This window comes from Sus scrofa, chromosome 2 (assembly GCF_054392235.1).
Source record: "Sus scrofa isolate SSC_HxYL_T2T_F1_AM1 chromosome 2, Sscrofa_HxYL_maternal_Yorkshire_Landrace_v2.0, whole genome shotgun sequence".
NCBI classification, from domain to species: domain Eukaryota; kingdom Metazoa; phylum Chordata; class Mammalia; order Artiodactyla; family Suidae; genus Sus; species Sus scrofa.
Genome location: NC_139384.1, coordinates 97949375 through 97972500, shown reverse-complemented (window position 1 = coordinate 97972500; position 23126 = coordinate 97949375). Strand labels below are relative to the sequence as shown.

The window sequence follows — 23126 nt, the reverse complement described above, 5'->3', positions numbered from 1 at the left end:
GTGCAACCCATCACCACAATCTAATTTTAGAATATTTTTGTCACCCCCCCAAAAAAAGAGATCTGTGCCAATTAGCAGTCACCCCTCACCTTCCCTGTCTCTAACCTGTACCTCAGCCCTAGGCAACCACTAATCTACTTTCTGTCTTTATAGATTTGCATATTTTAGACATTTCATATGAATGGAATCATACAATATGTAGTCTTCAATCACTGGCTTCTTTCACTTAGCATAACATTTTCAAAATTCATCCATATTGTAGCATATATCACTACTTAGTTCATTTTTATGGTTGAGTAATAAAATGAGAGTATACTGTATCTATCTGCCTGTCTGTCTGTCTGTCTGTCTATCTATCTATCTACCACTTTGTCCACTTAACAGTTGGTGGATATTTGGATTTCAGCCTTTTGGCTATTACGAATAACATTGCTTGAATATTTGTGTATCGGTTTTGGTGTAGACATGTTTTTATTTCTCTTGGGTATATAGCAAGAGAGAAATTTCTGGGCCCTGTAGTAATTGTATATTTTACCTTTCAGAAACTATCAAACTGTTTCTCAAAGTGGCTGCACCATTAACAGTCTCACCAACAATGTGTGAAAATTTCCAGTACTCCATTTCCTTACCAACACCGTTATTATCATGTTCCTATGTTTTAGTTATCCTGGTGTGTGCAGTGTGGTTTTCATATACATTTCCTTGATCACCAGTGATGTTGAGCATGTTTTCAGGTGCTTATTGGCCATTTGCATATATTCTTTGGAAAAGTATCTATATAGACCGTCTTTTTTTTTTTTTTTTTTTTTTGGCTGCTCCTGTGACATGTGGAATTTCCCAGGCCAGGGATCAAACCTGTGCCATAATTGTGACATGTATCACGACTGTGACAATGCTGGGTCCTTAACCTGCTGTGCCACAAGGGAATTTCTTATTTGCCCATTTTTGATTTTATTATTACTGTCATTTACTTGTAAGCATTCTTTATATATTCTGGATGCAAATCCTTTATCAGATACATGTTTTGCAAATAGTTTAACCCATTCTATGTTGTCGTATTTCTTGTACTTGATGCTATCCTTTTGTCACACAAAAGATTTTAGTTTTTATGAAGTCCAACTTGTGTATTTTTTTTCTTTTGTTGTGATTTTGGTGTCATATCTAAGAAGTTATTGCCCAACCCAAGGTCATGAAGATTTATTCTATGTGTTCTAAAATTCTCATTCATAGGACCTCAGAAGTGATTGAACATTATTTTGTACAACTAGCACTGCCCAATACCATCCTATTGGAAGAATAGCTAGAACTAATCTCAGTTATGTGGGTGGATTAGGCTTGTCCATGATTCTTGGCTTCGTTGAAAGCCTTCCCAAGGTTGTTCTGAAATGAATACAGGTCATAGATGTCAAATGAGTTCTATGTGAAATAACAGAAGATTTAGCACTGAGTAAGATTTGCAAAGTCAGTGAAGAAATGACATTATTTTTTGCATCATCAGGTTAACATGGGCTCCTTTATTTTTCTTTTCTTAAGTGAGGGCAGGGAATATCCTCTGGGTCCCAGAGTCCGAGTAGAAATTAAGTTTAGATAATGTAGTTTCAGGCATGACAGAAACACAGTTTGGGACAATTCTGTCATCTCCTGTTACCTTTTTACCCTCTCTGCTCTCCGGGGCACAAATCTACTGCTTTTTCTTAGTGAAGATGCTACATTTAGATGTTTAGATTGTCCAGTGTCTCCTACATAAAATTCTCATGTCTCAATTCCTCTTAGAAGAGGTTAGTGGCAGGAAAAAAATGTGCCCCATTTAAGAACAACTATTATTCTTTAACCAGACCATTGCTATTCCTTTTTTTAAAAAAAATATCATTTATTGGAATATAGTTGATTTACAATGTTGTGTTAGTTTCAGAAGAAATGCCATTGGCAGCAACATGGATGGACCTAGAAATTTTTATACTAAGTGAAGTAAGGCAGACAGAGAAAGACAAATATCATAGGAGGTCATTGTATGTCATTCTTGTCTTGACTTTGGGAAGCCTAGAGCTAAAGTTAAAGCTCAGCTATGGTTAACCGGGACCCTGGTAAAAGGATCTCTTACCTCCTTCTGTTAATTTTAATAACAAATTACCCCAGGGCCATTTGGACATAGGCGGAATACATGTTATAACCCATAAGGCTATATATCTTCCTTATCAACAGAAAATTAATGCTTCTCCTTCTAGCACTGCGTGAAACTAGAGTGCCCAACAATTGCTGGTTTTAAAGATGTACATGTTTGTGCTCCTTGTTTTCAGAAAGAGGATTTTAAGAGAGAGTAAAAGAAAAAAAACTTCCTTATAGATCAGGTTTTCAGGTTGGAGATTAGGTTTTTGAGTCTGGGCTACATTAGGGACACGTATCCTCTTCATACTACAAAGAAACCAACAGTAATTTCCTCACATTCTCATTCTAGCTTTGGTATTGAATCATGCTGCCTATTTCCCAAATTTCATTGTAGGTACTAGGGAGGGTAAGAGTAAAACCTTACCTCTTAGAGGTTTTGAGAGCAATACATAATTCATAATGGAACACATAAAACTCCCGAAAGCACAAGTCAGGGACTTGATACACAGCATTGTTGTTATAAAGGGCTAAAGCATGCTTTCTCGGGGTGGTTTTATGCCTGTCATGAATACTGTAAGACAGCTAATCCCCCATGCTTCTTTGTATTTTTTACCTCTTCTGAGAAAGGTTTGTAATCCAGGAAAATGTCTCCAAGGTGAAGATTCAGAGTGAATAAGGATTCTGTGAACTGAATTCACCAGGTACATATTATTGAGCAGCTAAGAATGGTGCAGAAGTTGCATGCACCTTGTAAAGTCATCTTGCAATAAAACCTTCTCACTGGTGGCAATTTCCACCTTACTTCCGGGGTAAGCTCAATTGGATGAGGGCCAGATGCATTTGTTTATGGCAGTGAGGATGGAATAGGAGAAAATGAACAGAGCACTTTTTTTTTTTTTTTTGTCTTTTTAGGGCCACACCTGCAGTATATGGGCATATGGAAGTTCCCAGGCTAGGGGGCAAATAGGAGCTACAGATGCCAGCCTGCACCACAGCCACAGCAATGTGGGATCCCAAGCCACATCTGTGACCTACACCACAGCTCACAGCAATGCTGGCTCCTTAACCCACTTAGCAAAGCCTGGGATCAAACCTGAGAGCTCATGGATACTAGTCGGCTTCATTAATTGCTGAGCCACAATGGGAACTCCCCAGAGCACCTTCCCAGGTTGAGTTTTGCCAGAGTCACATGGAGTCTAATTCTGAAACGAATACTACTTTAGGAGAAGTCAGTGAAACATTAAAACTGTTGCTTCATTTATAGACGAAAGGGCGGTCTGTAGGTATCACTATGACTGGAAGATAAAAGTGGCCAACGGCCCTCAGTTTTTACAAGGAGAGTCAATGCCCAACGTGCTGTGTGTTCATTTCTCCCACAACTTAGCCATGGTGTATCTTCAGGGCCATGTTTCTTCTTGGCTTGAGTGTGAACAATGTCCTTAGTAGGTCTGTGTAGGAAAAGGAATTTTTTTTTTTTTTTTTTTTGCCATGTCCTCAGCATGTGGAAATTGGCCAGGAATCCAACCTGAGGCACAGCAGCAACCTTCACCATGGCAGTGACAATACTGGATCCTTAACCCTCTGAGCCACAAGGGAATTCCAAAAAGAAGTCTTTTGAGATTTTAGCAGGAGCCCATGGCCCTTTATGTCAGACTTGGTCCTACTGCTCTCCCTGTATGAGATTAGTGGAAAACCCACCATGCCCATTTGCATTTGTAATATATGTTCTCAGTTGGAGACATTTTTTTTCTTTTTCTTTTTTGGCATATGGAATTCCTGGGCCAGGGATCAGATCTGAGCCACAGTTGCAACCCACACCAAAGCTGCAGCAACACTGGATCCTCAACCCACTGTGCCTGGCCCAGGATCGAACCTGCATCCCAGTGCATCAGAGATGCTGCAGATCCCATTGTGCTATGACAGGAACTCAGTTGGAGTCATTTTGCTCTCCTCATTCAACAGATAGCCTAGCACCTTCATAATGGGATTTCAGTAAAAACAGTGAAATTTCTTTTGTATTTACAGGCTTAGTTTTCACCCTGGACTTAATTGCCAGTTGGAAGCAGAAATTGAAATAAGACATTACTTAGTCCATTGGAGACTTTGGCCAGGTCAATCCTGGGGCCAGAGAGATAGCTTCTGTCTCATGTAGGTCAGACAGCACTCATTTTAATTGGTAGACCCCTTTTTAAATCAGTAGAGCCCCTCAAATTGCCTTTTCCCAATGTGTACTTGTCAAGGGACATGGATGCCTAAGATTTCAGATGGCTTCGTCATATAATTAGATCTATGGAATAAAAAAGCAGAATGAAAATTTTTAAGAGACTAGTTTTTCATGGGACCCTAAGTTGGAAACCTGCAGTTTTGCCTTTTTCATTAAAGAGAACCTCAGCTTAAATTGTTTCATTTTTTTAAGTGATTTTCAAAGGACATGGGCTTCCAAGTTTGTGTCTAGCACTGAAATCCTATGATCAAAGTTTTAGGAAACGAGTCTCTCAGTGTCTCAAAACGGGGGTGGTGGTTGTTTTGAGAGGTAAATTTTTATGGAGATGGACAGAGAAATTTAAAAGTACTCAATATGAAGAGTGCTGCCAATCATGAAAGTATGTCAAATGTGTCTGTCATGAATGCATATTTTGTTTCCATTCCAAGCAGATTCACCCTCAGAATAGGATGCAAGCTATTCACACATGAAAAATGTCCAGCTTGGTTGATGTCAGTTACACTGCGGAGGGTGGGGGAGGTTACAATGTTCAAAGAACTTAGTGACCTGCACAGGCAAGTAAGTTCAGAATCATAGCACTTTAGCCAGGCACCACTGTAATTTTACCTTATGACCCAGTGGCTCATAATTATTTTCTTCCAAGGCCTCCTTGTCATCTGACCAAACATCGCAAGTACCCTTTAATTTCTCATAATTTTCTCCTCACTTATCTCACAGTAAATGTTTCTTGAACGTTTGGCTGAAGCACATGATAGAAGCAGCATTCACAATAACCCGAAGTTCCTGCTCTTGTTTGTTCTCCAGCCCTGCCTTTCCAGTCAATGTAGCAGGCACTTTCTTTTTGAACTATGCCTTTTAGCATCTCTCTCTTCCCTGTTCTCCCTCCCCTGCCCATCCCTACCTTCTTGCTTCCCCTCAAGTGTAATTTACCTACTTTTTGGATCCAAATGATCCTATCTGGAGAGACTGACATTGATTTTAGCCCAATTAGCACAAACGCGGTTCTGAAAAAACTTTTGTTTTAGATTTCCCAGGTGGTTTTCCTGCGAATTCAATAACACAAGGTTAAAATGGGCATAAACTTCCTCATGTACAGGTCTCAGTAGATATATATTGTGTCACAGTGTCAGACATTGCGAAAGATACAAAGATATGAGGCTCAACTCTAGGTTTCAAAGAGACTAAAATGTAGATGAGGCATCAATTCAAGTTACATACATATGAAACATACATACATACTACTCAGTGATACAGTTCATTCTGTGATGTCATGTTCAAGTACCCACAGTCTACTAGGGGAGACATTTTTGTGTGTCTCTTTGTTCCCTGATACATTCTCACTGCCTGAAACAGTCCTTGGCATATTTTAAGTGCTCAACAGATGCATGGAATGAAGTAGAATGTACTTTCTAGGCATAGAATTAAGTACGGGACAGTCTACTCTGTGACCAGTATGTTTCTGTAATGAAAGCACATGTAATAGAAATAAACTCATTAATGATGGGTAGGGAAAGGATATTAGCAAAATGGGATGGTTTTGTTGGTTCCCATGCAATTGTTGCCAGCAGCTTAATATTTGCACCATCAAGTAACAGCAGCTGCAAATAAAACACCACAGAATGCCAGTTGTGGAGAACACACAGTGTTTTGCCAGATGTCCATTCACCCTATGTTCTTTCTCTTGGATGGGTTGGACCATGAGCTCTAACTTGGGAGGAGTGACTTCACCTCTTATTTGTACCTTTTATGCTTATCTTCCTTACACAGTAGTCTCAAACAACTCTCCTTCGAACCTCATCAGTTACCGTCATCTTTTCATAGAGTCCTATATTTATGTTTACTGTCATATTTATTAGGGACTGAACGTGGCTCTTAAACGCTGCTAGGATGTTTTTTGGAATGGTCACAGTTCTTGTTAGTGCTTTGGCTGAAATGTTATACAGCGTCTGAGTGATTTGTTTCTAACCCCGTTTTCTCCAGAAGCCTTGTTATTTCTAGTGTATGATTTCAAAAATAGGAAGAAGGCTCACATCCTTTTATAGAAGAAATGTTGTACCATAAACTTCATTTTCAAGGAAGATAAGTGGGATCTTGCCGTGGGAGAAGATGAAAGAGAGCATTTCACTTCTGGCAAGAGCATCAGCAACTCCCACACGGATACAGCACGGAACCTTCAGGGAGAAGGCAGTGTGCCCTTTTGGCTGGTGAGAGTACCAGGCTCCAAGGAGTGGGTAGGTGGAGGGCTTTGAATGGAAAAGTTTTTAAGTAATTCAGAATTTTCTGTGGCAAAGTGCCTTTGAAAGTTTCTAGAACAGGAAATAGCCTGCCAAAGCCCGGTTCTAGAACCAGTAGCCTGCAGCTAGCTGTGTGCAGCTGGATGCTAGTTCAAAGAAGGCCAGAGCAGGGAACCAGGGAGGAGGTCACTGAAGTTATGGTGTCCCTAAATAGCTAGAAGCAGGAAGGTAGCAGTGAGTTTGAAGAGGATGGGGCAACTGGAAAGACTTTAAAAATGAAGAATCAATGGAGGTGGCTCTTGGAAATGGAAGAGAGGCCCCCAGTTGAGTGCTAGGGTCTGAGTTGTGGCGACAAGTGGATACAGGTGACTGGCGGATACAGGCGTCGCAGACAAGAGGCTGAGGAGTTGGGGAAAGGAGCAAGTTTGACAAGAAAAAAATAAGACGGGTTTGCTTGGCTAAATGCTGTGTCCCTACGTTTAAATTACAAGGAATTTTGTCACCTTAATCTGTGGCCATTTGTCTCTGCTCCCACCTTGGAGGCAATGGGGAGCAGTTGGTGAGTGAGTCTCCTCTCTGGACAAGGATGACTTTTCAGATTATCGGCTAAAGCGCCTTCAAAATTCACCCTGAAACTGTATTTTGAGTTCAAGGGAGTATGTTTCAGGACCCCAAACAATCAGTTTAGAAATATTCTTTCTGACTGTTCGCACTGTTTCTTTTCCTAGAGACTCACCGGGGAAGGAAATTTACGCCCGGAGCCTTGACTCCGGGATAGGAAGGCGAGGAGGATGGGGGTCCAGGTACCCCCATCCCCCCCAGCCCACCCTCTTGCTTTGGATTCCCCAGGACCAGCCTACGGACGTTTCTTTCCCTTGGGCCTCGCCTGGGGAATGGCTCCGAGCGCTCCAGGGCCGGCTCTCCGCCTAGACAGTCGGGCCTCTCACTCCCCACTCAGACTTCGCCGCCGCCCGGCGGGGCAGTGCACACTCTCCGCGCCACAGAGACGGTTTCCCGAAACTGCGCCGGTAGGTTCTCCGGCGCAGCGCGGGGGACCCCTCGCAGGATTCCGGGAGACACCGCCGCCGCCCCGCGGGCGCAGTGACCGGCTCCCAAGGCCCCGGGCCTCCGCCCCTCCTCTCGGGGATCCCCTTTCGCCCACACCCTCCCGGCCGGGCAGGACACTCCCCCCGGAGGCTGGGCCTCGTCCGCCCGCCCACGCCTCGCCCCCGGCCGGCCGCCCCGCCCCACGCGCCGCGCCGGGAGAGCCCCGGGCCCCGACCCCTCCCCCCGGACGCCGGCCGAGAGCGGGACGCGGCGGCGATGGTGACTGGGCAGCCGCGCGGGGCCGGGTCCTGGGCAGGGAGGCTCGGCAGCCTCTTTCTTTCTCTGCCCCCGCCCCTCTTTCCCCTCGCTGCTTGCTAGCCCCGGCGGCGGCCGAGGTCGGCGCTCTCGCCTCGCCTCCTCTTCCTCTGCTTCCTCCTCCTCCTCCCCCGCCCGGGGACCCTCTCCCCTCCCTCCCTCGCCCCCTCCTCTCGCTGCCTCCTCCCCTCTCCTCTCCCTCCTCCTCCTTCCCCGAGCGGACGGCGGGGCCAGCTAGAGAGGTGTCTGCGAGGAGGCGTAACGGAAAGCCCCGGCTTGGGGAAGACTGCGCGCTCGGAGCCGGGGCCGCCGAGCCGGGGGCCGGGTGAGTTGGAGTCGCGGAGCCAGAGCGCGCTGTGGAGGGAAAGCGAGGAGCCCCGGCCCAGGGGGGCACCCGGCGCGGTGCTCGCGGAGCCGTCGCGGCCGGTGGAGCCCGGGCTGAGTGCGCCGCGGCCGGAGCGCGAACTTCTTCCCGGCGCCCACGGAGCCAGCGGGGAGGGAGGACCCGGCCGGGACGGTGCAGGCGGGACGGGTGCTGCGTACTGGAAACAGAGGGAACGCCGCTTCGGCTTTGGCCGCCGAGGTTGCCCGCAGCAGAAGTGGAAAAAGTTGTGTCTGGAACGGCGAGGTGTCGGGAAGCCGGCGCGAGCCCAGCTCTGTCGCCGGCGCCGGCGGGGTTTGCCCGGCGCGCGGGTCCTGGGCGCTTCTCGGCTCCAGGCTTGGCGCGCCTCGTACCGCGCCCGGGGGCCGCCCCGTGGTCGCCCCCGCGGGCCTGGTCTGTGGCGTGTGGGTCACGCCGGCCACAGACGTCAGCTGCTTCTCAGATCTGGGCTGCATTTTTGTGGGCAGAGCAGGGATTGCGGGTGCGGGCTGCAGGAGGAGGAGGAGGAGGAGGGCGTGGAGTGGGGAAGACCACATCTGGGCTGGGTGGGTTGAGCCGATGGTTTGGAGTGAAGGGCTGGGAAAGACTCTCTCTGGATTTCTGGATGTTTTCAGGCACAAAATTGTGTGTGTGTCTCTTTCCCCTTTTCATTCAGCGGTGTTCTTTGAACTCGGAAGAACGAACGAATTTTCTTCAATCTTGTTCTCTCTTCCTGCTGTTTCGGAAGGGTTCTGAGCTCTGAGAACCGGTGCGCTGTTTCATCAAAGGGAGCAAATGGGAGAAAAGACCAATCTCATCCCCCACCCCCACCCCCACCCCACCGGGGCCATTTCCTGTATTTCCCGGTTTCTCTACTGTGATTGTGTGCCTGCATGTAGGTTGCCATCACTGACCCACATGTGAAGTAGAACTTCTGCCTGAAATCGCTAAGCGGCCCCTATAGATTAGTGTGTGTGGGAGCGGGGGGGGGGGGTGGGAGTGGTGGGAGCTGGAGGGGGAGGGGAGCTGTTCGAGCCTGCTTGGCAGAGTTAAATCTGAGTAATCGAGTTCCAAGTGACGTTTCTGCTCCGCACGTTGCTTTTGCTTCACCTGCTCACCTGAGAGAGCTCCACCTGCGCCAGGTTTAAGCGATGACGGATGCCAATTTCTTTGGTATTGTTCTTTCCTGGGTATTCCTGACTCATTCCTGCCGGTTCTCTTTAAGAAACAACTTACTCTTTTCAAATGTAAGTGATAGGGAACACATGCTGGTGGGGAGATGAAAGATGGGGAAAAGAAATAAAGCCCAAGATTCTCATTTCTTTTTTTTTTTTTTTTTTTTTTTTTTGCTGTCAAACTGTGATAGACTTGTTATTCCTCTTTGTCAGCGATCTGATTCTGATGAAATAATATTTGAAGAGTTTGAGGTAATACCAGATAAAACACTGTTAAAATAGTATCTTTCCGAAGTGGTCGCAGGGAGAGCAGTTAGTGTGGCCTGTTGTGGTGTGTTGGCAAAGGGTGAAGCAAACATTTTATGCTGGGGGGAAAAAAGACGTGATGTGTTGCAGGAGATGATGGGGCTGGGGAGGAGGAACCATTTGTCTTCCGAGCAGTCCTATTAGGAAGAAAAATTACACTGCAAATGAGCATTTTTAAATATAATATAATTTGAGTCATGATACATGAACCAGTAATTTGTCTATAGGAAAGAATACAGATCTTTGTGGAGTGGAGCAGAGCGGTGCCTTCTGGAAAAAGGCAATCTCTGCTGTTCATCCTTGTGGATGGGCTCAGATGTGTAGACTTAGGAGTAATAGAGACTTTTCTGCATTGTAGTTACTTGAGCTGGTCAGGAAGTAAAAGACCACAGGAGATAGAAGGAGTACACATTGTTAATGGACAGTGTGTACTGTTTCTCAACTTCTTTATCACAAAGAATTGGCAAAGTAGGCAATCGAAATGTAGGAGACCTAAATTAGGCCTGGCGGGTTCCTAGATAGGTCACTTACTCCCTGAGACTTGGACAAGTCATTGAATTTCCCGCAGCTTTGGTTTCTGTGTCTATAAAACAGTGGTGATAAAAGTTCACGTCAAAGAACCACCTTGACGTTTGACTATGATTATGTACTTTTGTGTAGAACTTAGGGTGGTGCCTCGCGCTGAGTCAGTGTGTAGAAAATGTTAATGATGGTTGTCAGGTATTTCAGATGCCCAGGAAAAAGCAGGGCCCTTCAAAAAGCTGGACTGCAGGGATGGCTGATTTTAGAGTGAGCTGCAGCTGATTTTCGGTCCACTTCTTGCAGACCCCGAGTTGAGGTTCTCGCTGTGCCCCCAGCAGCCTACACCCAGAAACGCTGGATCTTTCTAGAACCAGCGGGCTGCATCCTTTTGGCTCCTTCTGGTCAGTCTTTTCTGGGACTCCAGTTGCAGGGAATGAGGAGTGCAGGGTCCATGTGGATCTCGGGGCTGGAGCACAGGTGTGGCCTGCAATTCCAGGCCTGGCTCTACCCTTCCCATGGCAGCTTCTCAGGTTCCAGGCCCCACCAAAGACAATATCCACATCTTATGTGCGAGAAAAAGAAACTTGAGTGGTGGACCTGGTGTCTCTCTTGGAAATTCTAAAAGCAATATTTTACTCAGTGTTTACTGCTCTTAGAAAGATACAAACAGCAAGCAAATATCTGATCGCTAGAATTTATTTCAAAAAGCACCTTTAAAGTATGTCTTGGGGTTCATGGTACCTTGCCCACCTTTTCCTAAGATTGTAGCTCGTTGCACAGCGAATAAAGGGCATCTTTAGCACAACAGTAGTTTTAGAGCTGGCAGCTATGCTGTATGTCGCTTTTCTAATTGGGGAGGAATGCCTGTTTACTCATTCATTCATTCTTTTCTCCAGTCATTCAGAAAATACCTGTGGAGCCTCTCCCTTGGGCCAGGCTCTCTTCTGGCTTCTAGTAACATAGCAAGAACCAGAGCAGGCCTCTCCACTCACAGGGCACACATTCTAGAGAAATAAAGTCTGTGTAGGAAGACCTCCATAAATCCAAGAAGCTCCTCTTTTTTGGTTTGGAAGAGCCTGCACTGGGAAAGCAGTATGGTGGGGCGCGCTTCCCTTCCAGAGGTCACCAACTTGGAGGGAGGTGATCTGGCTGGGGGTCCTGTGGGTCCTCCATCAGGAGAAGCGGGGTGGGGGGGGCATTTCTTTCTGTGCTTCATAATAAAGTCTCTGTCCTGTTTGAATAGAATCACCAGGCTACGTGCCAGGAGAACAAACAGCAGTTTTTCTCAAAAGTGAGACTTGTCAGCCTTAGAAAGGCAAAGAATGAATCAAAGGTCAGGTCTGATCATCAGCTTATAAAACACAGATTGTGACTAGGGAAGAGTCGGGTCTGGCACTTGAAAGAACTTGACTCTTACTGTAGAAGGCAGGACCAAGAGAATAAAGGAAAGTGGATGCTTGGTCCCTCATGTACTTTAAGGTTTTTGGTTTGTTTGTTTGCTTTTAGGGCCCCAGGTGCGGCCTATGGAAGTTCCAGGCTAGGGATTGAATCAGAGCTACAGCTGCCAGCCTACATCACAGCCACAGCAACACCAGATCTGAGCTGCATCTGTGACCTACACCACAGCTCACAGGGACGATGGATCCTTAACCCACTTACTGAGGTCAGGAATCGAACCCATGCTCTCATGGATACTAGTTGGGTTTGTTACCGCTGAGCCACAATGGAAAGTGGCTTTTTTTGTTTTATTTTGTTTTGTTTTTTAAAGTTTCCAGTAATAATTGATGCAGTAAGAATACATATGTTTGGAGTCTAGAAGCCTGAAGTGGTTTAAGGTCCTCAGAGCACTGAGAGAGGTTGTTTGGACTAGAGGCAGAGTTGTGCAGGGAAGTACCTGAGGGTGTGGGGTCCTGGGTGCTGAGCTGAGGAGTCTGAGCTTGATCTCAAAAGCTGCGTGGAAGATGGAGAGTTAGCAGCTGGTGGTTGATGTGATCATACTGTGCTTTTGAAGGAACTCTAGGTGGGCTAGGTGACAGAGAGGCCAGTCCGGGGACAACAGGTGGGGCTGGGAGGCTAGTGCAGGAGCCCCGGTGGGACTTTGTGAGGCGGAGGGAGGCCAAGAGACTGACCACACTTCCTCAGTCATCTCCCAGGGGTGGGCTCTTAGTAAGAGGGAGTCCAGGGTGACAGGTGCCAGTCAAGGCACCATTCACTGGGGAGAGCAGCTGTGGGGAACCTGTTCGAGATGAGTTCATTTGAATCCAAAACTGAGTTGTGAGCCTTCCAGGGAGAGCTGCCCAGCAGAGTTAGATCCACAGGCAGGCCGAGAGGTCTGGAGCGGCAGATGAGTGATGGAGTTATTTTTACAGTATGGCAGGGAGTTGGCTGGTCTCTCAGGGTTTCCTGAATAGCATTCAGGGTGAGTGTCATCTGTGTTCTTTAACTGAATTTTTCTCTTGCATCCTTTCAACAGACCTAACAGGGGGGTGGGTAATCAAGCCTCTGACCAGACTCTTCCCTGGTGTTATTTTGCAGACTTGATGAGGTCTGTTTATGTTGTTTTGAACTGAGATGGTTTAGAGGAGTATACGTAGAATGGTTTTGCATGTATTTAATAGGTAGGATGTACAACTGATAAAATTGATTACCCCCCCCCACACACACACACTGTGTTCTAGACCTACTGTATTCTTCCCAAAATTCTTATGGAGAAACCCTAATGGTCATTGTGATGGTATTTGGAGGTGGCACCTTTGGGAGGTAATTCAGCTTAGATGAGGTCATGAGGATGGAGCCCCATGATGGGGTTAGTGACCTTCTACAGAGAGGGACAGAGTCTGGAGCATCCTCTCTCCACCACGGGGACCATCTGCAAGCCAGGAGGAGGGCCCTCACCGAGAACCAGCTCTGAGAGCACCTTGATCTTGGACTGCAGCCTCTGGACACGGTGAGAACTAAATGTTGGTTGTTTAACGGGATTTTATTGGAGCAGCCTGAGCTGACTAATAAACAGGTATATATTTTAAGAAAATGGAAGGATGACCTTCACTTGCTGAGAATGGAAACTGCTTTTGTGTGTATCCGCAAAATACGCACCACAGCTAAAGACGTGTGCTATCTGTATGTTTTCTTAGCTTAACCGTAATACTATACACTAGGTCAAGGGAAACACCCAACTCTGACTTAGAGATCTGGCAGATAGAAAAGGAGAACCTCAGTGTATTTTGACTTTTTCTTTTCTGGGTTCTGATTTGGATCCAGTACTACATTTATTGACTGAATGGTATTATAGACCCGATTTAAATATTGGAGTCAGAATTAAAACTTCCAAGGTGTTTACCTGGGATGAACTTTTGAGGTTCCATTTAGGACAGTGCAACCAAACTAACTTTCAGAAGTCTTCCCAGGGTTTCTAAAATACTAGACCCAGTTCTGGTATTTGAATGAAGGATATTGAAGGTTTTAGTGGGTTCATAACAAACAGTGTTTAACACTGACGGAGGTGACATGAGCAATAACAGCAGGCCTCTTCTTGTCTTCTTGAAGGATAGAGAATAGTTCAGCATGGTGTAACCAGGTTGCTTGGCCTTTGATTGCAGAAGGCTACTATTTTGAGGATTTGCAGCCCAGGTTGATGTCTGAAGCGAGGCTGTTAGAACAGCAAATGTGTAGCCTTTTAAAGCGGTCACTGTTGATGAACCTTAAGAATATTCCGTCGTGGGCTGGATGTCTTTCATCCTAAAAGTACACAGACTCGCAGGGACCCCTGGATTGCTGGTGGGCAGCTACACACCAGTTCTCTGTCACCAGGTCTTTATCTCCTACTGTAACACACACCCTTTTTCCTAGCATTTATTTTCTTCCCCTGGTTTCTATAGGAGGATATAGCAAGAAGGTGGCCACTGCATGCCAGGAGGAGGGCTCTGTCTAGGAAATGAATTCATAGGCACCTTGAAAACTTGTACTAGAACTACCTTGTGTTTTCACGTCCACCAGGGACAGTGTTACCACCTGGCTTTTAGGGGGCTATTAATTTGAATTTCGTTCATTTGTGGAATAAATAAATATGTACAAAGTAGGGCCCAGTGAATGTCAGTTGAAGGGCAGGCATGCTGTTTGATTTGTGCACAACTGCACCTCGTCTTGCTGCTGTGTCTATAGGGTATGGCCAGTGGGTTATTGGTCTGTCTGTGTAAGCACCTTGCCCTGCCTCCTCAACTGGGCTGCCACTGAAAGGAAAACTGGTAGCCTAGACTCACCGGAAGGATGTAAGCGAACATTCTGACTGGTCATCTTGGACTTGTAGGGTTATAAGGGATGATGTCTTTATTTTTCTGTTTCTCAGATTTTTAAAAAGCAGCAGGTTTTATTTTATTTATTTATTTTTGTCTTTTTAGGGCCGCAAACACGGCATGTGGAGGTGCCCAGGCTAGGGGTCCAATCGGAGCTGTAGCTGCTGGTCTACGCCCCAGCCACAGCAGCACCAGATCTTTAACCCACTGAGCAAGGCCAGGAATCGAACCTGCATCCTCGTGAATGCTGGTTGGGTTCATTCACCGCTAAGCCGTGACGGGAAATCCTTAAAAAGTAGCAGGTTATTTTAAAAATGAGACCAAAACAGTCATTGGTGTTTTCTTTTGTTCTTTTTTGTGCAGAACTCTGTGGGTAACAAAACTGTATGCATCCTCACATCTGTGCTGCATCCATGGTAAAGCAGGTCTCTGTCTTTAAAAAGACGTGAAATTCCCATTTATTGTAATATAGTCATGGAGGGATGCAACCAGGACTGGGGGCAGTGCCCCAGAGCTGGAATGGGGCAGCTTCTTCCCAACAGTAGGGAAAAACCCAATCCTTCCCGTGGGTGCTCTTTGTATGTTTTCACAAACATCATAAGTGTGATGTGAGAGGCATTTCACATCTCTATCTAAATGCGTAAACATCTGACTGATAGGTACGGAGTTAAATCTACCTATATATAAATATACTCTACTGACCCGGGAGATTTTTTTTCCTTGTTTTCAGTTGTTCCAGTGGAACCCGAACTAGCAGTGAGATTTTAAATATCCCTTTAGCAGCAACCTCCCACATACCCGGAAAATTAGAGGGACTCTCTTTCCTCTACTGATTCTATTGTTCAGCATTTTCTTTCTTTCTACACTGAGCGGTGTTGTCAAGGGCACCTGGAGTTCAAACTTCCTTTCTCCTGGGCCAGGCTGCATTTGGGCTGAATTTCACATGTTGTTTTCCAGTTTCGAGGCAGTTAGCCAGTTGTTTAAGACGCCTGTAACTGCATTGACAGTAGCCTCATTTAATCTTCACGCAAGTTGTGCACGACACATGTAGTGCTCAGGATGAATTAACCTCTTAAAAATTTCTAACTTTTCTCTCACCCCATAGGGATCACGTTTTCTGAGATTGAAAATAATAGACTGGCCTGCCAGGCAACTACAAACTTAAGAGTAAGCGGTCCTTTCGTGTTTATAAATGGCTACCATTTATTATATGAAATGTACCCTTAAGGAAAATGTGGCTCGCAACTTGAAAACAATCTAAAATCACATCTAGTTTTTTTAAATGACTAACTGTCCATTCCTAGAAGATGATTCTACGTAGGGAAGTATGTCTAAACAGGTATTGACCCTATCATTTGTTCGTTCTTACAATAGCCGTTTCAAGGTTTTTCCGTACTGAAAGTTCATAATTTACCAACCCTAATTACTGATTCTGCACAAATCCGTGCTATAATACGTAGCCTAATGTGCTGGCTTGCGTAGGTGACTAGGTCTTTCAGATCTGAATCCTTTTGGTCAGTGGGTTGCTTAAGTTGTTTTGTCTTTTTTTTGTCCTTTTTTTTTTTTTTTTTTTTTTTTGCTTTTTTTAGGGCCGCCTAGGCTAGGGGTACAACCAGAGCTACAGCTGTCAGCCTCCACCACAGTCACAGCAACGCTGGATCCTTAACCCACTGAGCTGGGCCAACAATCGAACCCACATTGTCATTGATACTAGTAGGATTCATAACCTGCTGAGCCCCACGGGAACTCTTTTTTTTTTTTTTTTTTTTTTAATGCTTTTTCCAGTTTGTCTTGTCTCGTTCTTTTCTTGATTAGTAAAGAAAGAGCAGCATCAAAGGGAGCTTAGCTGATATGGGGAATGTTGAAGCTATAATCCAAAGCCAAAAGAAGCTGTAACCGGGTACAGAGGGCATTCTGCGTAATAACCCAAGTGGTGATGGTGATAAAGTGGTGGGACAGGTTGTATGTACACCTGCGTGGCCAGGGGACCATTTAGGATAGTCTGATCAGCTATGTACCCAGGAACCACTGCTCTCCTTGGTCTGAAAACTAGACTCATGGAACTGTAGTTTATTAGCTTTCATAGCAACTACATTAGTCAACAAAACTTGCCTTTTTTTTTTTTTTTTTTTTTTTTTTTTAGTAAACATTTTAAAACAAGAACTGCCGTCAAGTTAGATTTCCTATAGCTCATGTGTGCATTTGATTTTTAGGACCGCAGCCAGAGGACTTCCCATTTCTTCTTGTCAAACTTGAGCTTTCTCTTTCTGTCGTGTGTCGTCCAGCCTGCTGGGGTGATGGTGAAGTCTCACCTGATCCTCTGTCATATCAGCCATCCCTCCGGGCTGAGTGCTCTATTCTGCTCACCCTTCCTCCAGGCTCTCCTGCTGCTCTGTTCATCCTCCCTGAGTCATCCTCCTCTTGCTAACTGAGGGCACGTCAGCCTTTGTAGCCGGCCAGAGGGCAGAGGGTTGGAGTCTGTGCCAAGATACAGAGGAAGCTAATCATAGTTGTGACCTCGACCTCATTAACGTTGTGCTGGAGAGCTAGCGTGCTGTAGTGTTGTTTGACTTTGGATTGTCCCTACGTGTCTGCGGTCACGTGGTCGGTATTCCTGCCTCGAGAGGGAGGAGCCAGAAGAGAATGTAAGAGATGAGATCAGTACTTACCACGTCCTTTTGACTCCCTCAGGTTGGACTTTGGATCTTCCGGCCGTCTTTGGGTCCTGCTGATGGTGATTTGGCTCCAAGACAAAGCAAGACTGAGGAGACCTGCATAAGGATTGTAGGGGGAGAGGGCCTCTTAGAGTCTGGAGCCCAAAGGGGTGCACTGGTGACCCAGGTGGAGGTAAAAGTCTCCCAGTGGTGGCACTCTCCATGCTTTAAAGCAAGGCTTCTTGGGGAGTTCCCGTCGTGGCGCAGTGGTTAATGCATCCAACTAGGAACCATGAAGTTGCAGGTTCAATCCCTGGCCTTGCTCAGTGGGTTAAGGATCCGTTGTTGCCGTGAGCTGTGCTGTAGGTCACCGACGCGGCTCGGATCCCACGTTGCTGTGGCTGTGGTGTAAGCCGGTGGCTACAGCTCCAATTAGACCCCTAGCCTGGGAACCTCCATATGCTGCGGGAGCAGCCCAAGAAATGGCAAAGAAAAAAACCAAAAAACCAAAAAACAAGGCTTCTCAAACCTGAATGTACACAGGAATGGTCTGAAATCTTCCGTCGCAGCTTCTGGAGAAGCAGGCCTGGGTGAGGCCTGGGTGGGGCCTGGGATTCTGCATTTCTGACCGGCTCCCGGTGACATTGGTGCTGCTGGTTCTGGGGAGCACATTTCGAGCAGTAGCACCTCACATAAAACGGGGACCTGAGGCTACGGAGTGGTCAGCCGGAGGCTGAGACCTGTAAAAGCTGAAACCAGGAGGGTCCCTGTGGGTCTGACTTGGAGTGTGCGGCCGGCTACCTGAGGCTGGTCTTTATTGGGATGACACTGAGGGTTCTTAGGTGTGTCACTTCCATTTGGACTTGTGACAGCCACGAGGAGCAGCTGGGCAGGGATGGGGGTCCTGGGTGGTCTTCCAGGCAGAATATGGTTAAGCTGCAGGGAGAGGCTTTGTTTTTACTACTTTTGAATTAAATTGTTTTCCTCATGACAAGATGCTTATATTCCACAATTTGAACTGGAGGAAGAGGGCTCTGACAACCCCCAGTTAAACCTGCCTTTTCTTGCATGCCCTATCACTTTGGAGTTAAGTGACTACAGTGTTTTAAAAAGTTACCTATTGTTTCCATTGGAACATTGTTTCTGGAACACCCCTGACACTCCACTGGGTGCTGGCTAGGTATGTGTGTTCTCAGACCTTGCCCTAGAGTTCTGACCTCATAGGGTGGGTGTGGGTCCCAGGAATCTGAATTTTTTAAATAAAGTGTCTAAATGTTTGTTGTAATCAAGCTGGCTCTAGAAACACCAGTTTTTTTTTTTTTTTTTTTTTTTTTTTTTTTTTTTTTTTTTTGAGAAACATCCGTTGAGAAACCCATCTATCTTCGATGAGCCTGTGATGTTGGCCACGACTCAGCGGTCCCCTTCTTTGTTCTTTTCTTGGCCTCTTGGATACTTACTTGTGAAAGGCTGTCTTTTGTCCCATTGGACCCACTCTGGTTTTTATCTTAACACATGCTTTATTCTTACAGTTCGGCTCTTTCTTATCTTGGAAGGGACCGAATCAGAGAGTCCTTTGTCAGCAGTCTAAGAATCAGCCCTGACGCTGTTATTTTTAGGGAGGTTTTACAGACACTGATTATAAGTGCCCTGGGATGTTCTTGGAGATAGCAGGCTGTGCGCTGTGGGCCTCTGCAGGGAGAGGAATGCCTTGAGGCTGACTTCTCCCACTCTCTTCCTTACTTGGGTTCAGACACTGGAGATAATATGAGCACGGCCCCTTCCTGAGTGAGTGTGGACCAGAAGTGGGTGGAGAACAGTCCCTCCTCCTCCATAGACAGTTTGGTTCTTCTGTAGGTAAATGGACAGACTGAGGCGTCGGACTTTGGACATCATCGTATCAACATTAACCTCCATTTCTACAAATGCAGGATTCGTTTTGCCTCCACCTGAGGGGCAGGGGCAGCTTATGATACAGATGAAGCTGGAAGTGGTCCGTGCGATGGGATGGGAGGAGTGTGGAAGGGACTCTGTACCCCCAAACCAGAATTCACTTATTGTTGTGCCTAAAATTTTTACCAGTGGAGGACTGTGGGTAAAATGTTTCTCTTTAAACGTCTTACTCAGCATGTAAGCCTCCATAGAACAGGTCATACCTTAGTTATTTAGATCTTCACAGAAATAATTTCATAGAAATACCAGTTAAGATCAGGGTGTGAAGAAGGTAGACTCTGATGGGGTGAAGTGTGGGCATTGTGAGAGGAGGGCAGGGCTGGGGGCAGGGCCACTGTAGGCACCAGGTGTCTAGGGCAGCTCAGGTGTCTGGAGGAGCCCAGGATACCAGGGAGGACACTGGGCAGAACTAATTCTCATTCACTTAACGTGTATGTGTGTGCGTGTGGTGTAATAGGGGCTTTGATATTTTTGATGATGCATCTGGGGTACTTTTCTCTGTCTAAATATGGCCATCTCAGAGTTTCCACTGTGCCACAGGGGGTTGAGGATCCAACCACAGTGCTTTGGGTCACCGGGGAGGTGCAGTTTCGATCCCTGTCCTGGTGCAGTGGGTTAAGCATCTGATATAGCCATAGCTGTGGCGCAGGTTGCATCTGTGGCTTGGATTGCATCCCTGGCCTGGGAACTTCCATATGCCGTGGATGCAGCCAAATAAATAAGTAAATAGACAAAGCCATCTCGCATATACCTACCCAGTTGTAATGAAAAACCAGGTGTGATCTAGATATGAAAGTTCAGATTAAGCACTGTAGTCATGCTTGGGATTACTTTGCTCTGTTTTTAATCATTTTGAGAGAGAAGCTCAGGAAATGGTCCAGCTTCTGTACCTGCCTATCAGGAGAACGTGGCCAGCAGCTGAAACGTTCCCTCCTCCACTGACAGGCTGTACCCAGGTGGTTTCAAGGAGGTTCCCTCCTCTGTGACCCCACGTCACCTAGAAAGTGCTCTAGTGTCTGTGTTCTCTCTCATCCCTGCAAAAAGTATTTACGATTTTGGGGACTTCTCAGCTTCTGGCTGCCTAAAACAAACCCTCAAGTTGGCCATGCCGATGCCAGGCTGAAACATGTCTGAGTGGCCTAGCACATTTTCAGAACAGCATAGAGATGGTAGGGAGAGTCTTTGTGCCACTGCTGCCCAGGTCAGTCCAGATGAACAGAGGTTACACACAAGTCCATCCCAGGGACCAGAGCTCTGGAAACTTTTATGAAGACCGACCCACTCCCCGACCCATGGCCATTTCCTGACTTGCTCCCCGCAGAGTCCCTGCTCTGTCCTTAGATTGGACTTAGGGCCCCAGATTCTAAGATTCCCAAAATGTCCTCCATGCTCTTAGGCAAGGCCTCAAACTAAAACACACACAAGATGTCCACTTCTTACCACAAGTAAGATGTCTTTGTCTGCAAGAGATGGTTTACAGGTGCTCGGGAAAGATGGGAACACAGCCTTCAGAAAGAATTGAGAATCATCTGTACAGCCTCCCCTCGGGTGACCCTTAGCTTACCTTGTGGCCTTGGCCAAGTCATTGGCCTAGAGAAGGTGAGGGGATGAATCTGTGTTTAGCCACTTATTCAGTGAGCACTTAGTAAGTTCCTCAAGGAGCTTGCAATCTGGGGGGGAGATACAGCCGTTATCGTCAGTGTGGCCAGCAAGGTGTGAAGAGCAGGATGAAGAGGCCCCTTGGGACGTGTAGAAGGTCCTTACAGATGTGGGGACCACATGCTCAGGGGCGAGTGAGGAGGCTGGAGAGCTGGGGTGTGCAGACATAGGGTACAGTACAGAGAAGGCAGTGGGATTTTCTGCGGCATTCCCTGTGCGCTGGGAGCATGGTGTCTTCACTGCCCCTGCACCTCACGTGATCCCTTGACCTGTTACGAGGTCCCTCAGCTCAGCTGCCCTCAATGTGGCCTTGGCCTCACACCCCAGAAACTGACTGCAGTTGGGACATGCGGTTTGCCACTGTGATCTGGGTTGATCTGATCACTGTTCTAATGTTTTGGATCCCATCCAGGGGCCTTTTATAAGGCAAAGCAAGAGCTATAGAAACATAAAAATGTGAGAATCTGCTGACTTTATCGACCCCTGCTCTTTGCGGGGAGGGGTCATTTTTTCTTTCTTAGAGAAGATAGGTATTCAAAGAGAAAGGCAGCTGAACTGATCCCTTCTCAACCCGGAGTTACTCTGTGGCTCCTGGGCCTGGGGTCTCAGTAAGCACACAGTTGGCATTGCATCCACAGAGAGAAATCTGACCCTTGGATGAAACCAGGCGAGCCTTCCAGGTGGCTTCACTGTTTCTTTTCTGGAGCGGTCAGATTCTGTTTCTAGGTGGGAGGAGAGACCTTGTCTCAAAGGAGAGGTGAGCTTGGCTGTTCCTGAAGCTGGAGTTTGCTTTGTCTATCCTGAAACAAACGAGGGCTGAAGAAGAGGATCGGGTGTTGCTTAGGGAAATGACATTCTCCCGAAGCATCATGTCTCCCCCCTCTCAGGTGCGCCCATGTATTCTTCTCCGTGGTCCGCGGGGCTCTGCAGGGCTCTGAACAATGCCAGACATTGACAAAAACCAGCTTTGTCTGTTTGCTTTTAAGCACAAATGGGCATCACAGGCTGTGTGGAGTGTGCAGCCTTGAGCGTGGTGGCGCGGTTGGGCTATCAGGCCGGGCTAGTTCTATACTCGGTACCCGTGGTCCTGGCACTGCTCCCACTGAGTTCTTACTGCCTTTGGGGAGCATCAGAGTCACCTGGAGGCTTGTTCACACACACACACACACTGCCTGGGCACCGCGCCTGGAGTTTCTGAGTCACCAGGTCTGGGGTGGGCCAAGAATTTGCATGTCCAGCACGTTCCCTGGTGATGCTGCCGTTGCTCATCTGGGGAGCCCGTGTGGAGAACCACTGTGATACCAGGCTTTCCCCACCCTCTGGAGGGTGTGCTGGGGCAGGCAGGCTCTGCTCCCAAGGGGGTGCCCTGAGGGAGGAACCTGTAGTTGAAAAGCAGTGGTTCACTGGAGGTTGCCTGGACTCTGTCTCCTTTGCCTTCTCTCCTGGTCCTCTCCATAACTAACCAGGGACGTGGCATTTGGGGCAGCCGAGCGGGGCATCCCTCACCTCCTTCCAGTCCTTTCTCGGATGCGTGGAAAGCTTTCTGAGCTGTGCCATAGCTCAGTAGCTCAGTGCCACTGTCCTGCAGGAGGCCCTGCATGCGCTGGCCATTGGCCTCAAGAAAAAGTCCAAATACTCCTAAAATGCCAGTCTCCCTCTTAGCCTCTGAAATACTCCTTTTGCTTGTGAACTCACTATGCCGTTGCCTCCTGGGCACCCAGTTGGCTCCTCTCCCTGCCTGGCATGCTCTTGGCTTGCCATCTTAATCTGGCCAACTCGTGCTTGTCAGTCCTCAGCTTCACCATCACCTGCTCTGGGAGGTCTGCCCCTTCCCTTTGCCCTCTCCGGGGTCAGCTGGTGCCTCTGCAAAGGCTCCATGTCACTTCAGTGTATTTTTCTCATGTCAGATTCTGTTGGCAGCATCATAGTCATGATGACCGCCTGTTTACTTCCCTGTCTCTGTGGACTGTCAGCTCCCTGAGGGTGGGGAACACGTGCCATGGTCCCCCCGAAGGTCCAGCCTTGGCATAGGGCCTGCATATTGAAAGCCTTCTTAATCATTCTGTGAGATGGAGGCTGCCCGGTGGGGAGGGAGATGACACGCCTGGCTTACTGTTCCCCTGCCGCTGAGTGAAGACACTGGGATTCTCACCCGCATCCCTTTGCTCCAACTCCTTACCCAAGTGACCCAGGTCAAGTTTTCTGCTCTGAGGCCAAGGAACTTTAAGTGTGGTCTGCAGGTGTCACTGGGGCTGTTGAAAGACTCCTATTTCAGGTTAAC

At 47.1% G+C, this 23126-nt stretch overlaps 1 protein-coding gene and 1 long non-coding RNA gene across 17 annotated transcripts in view; both read left to right on the top strand.

Annotated features, from left to right (window-relative positions):
• The first annotated feature begins 7324 nt into the window (after nucleotides 1-7324).
• Nucleotides 7325-23126, top strand: part of LHFPL2 (LHFPL tetraspan subfamily member 2) — a 178118-nt gene continuing 162316 nt past the window's right edge. For 2 of the 16 annotated variants that reach the window (XR_014836351.1, XR_014836350.1), the window contains exon 1: nucleotides 7434-8251. Coding sequence is in view for 8 of the 16 variants with exons in the window: in XM_085009411.1 (XP_084865537.1) it covers nucleotides 7356-8251 (896 nt within the window). In the remaining 8 variants the exon portion in view is untranslated. 16 annotated transcript variants of the gene reach the window in all.
• On the top strand, nucleotides 13127-17413 carry LOC146405602 (uncharacterized). The gene is made up of 3 exons (XR_014838107.1): nucleotides 13127-13237; nucleotides 15688-15749; nucleotides 17274-17413. It is a non-coding gene; the product is annotated as an uncharacterized LOC146405602 (long non-coding RNA).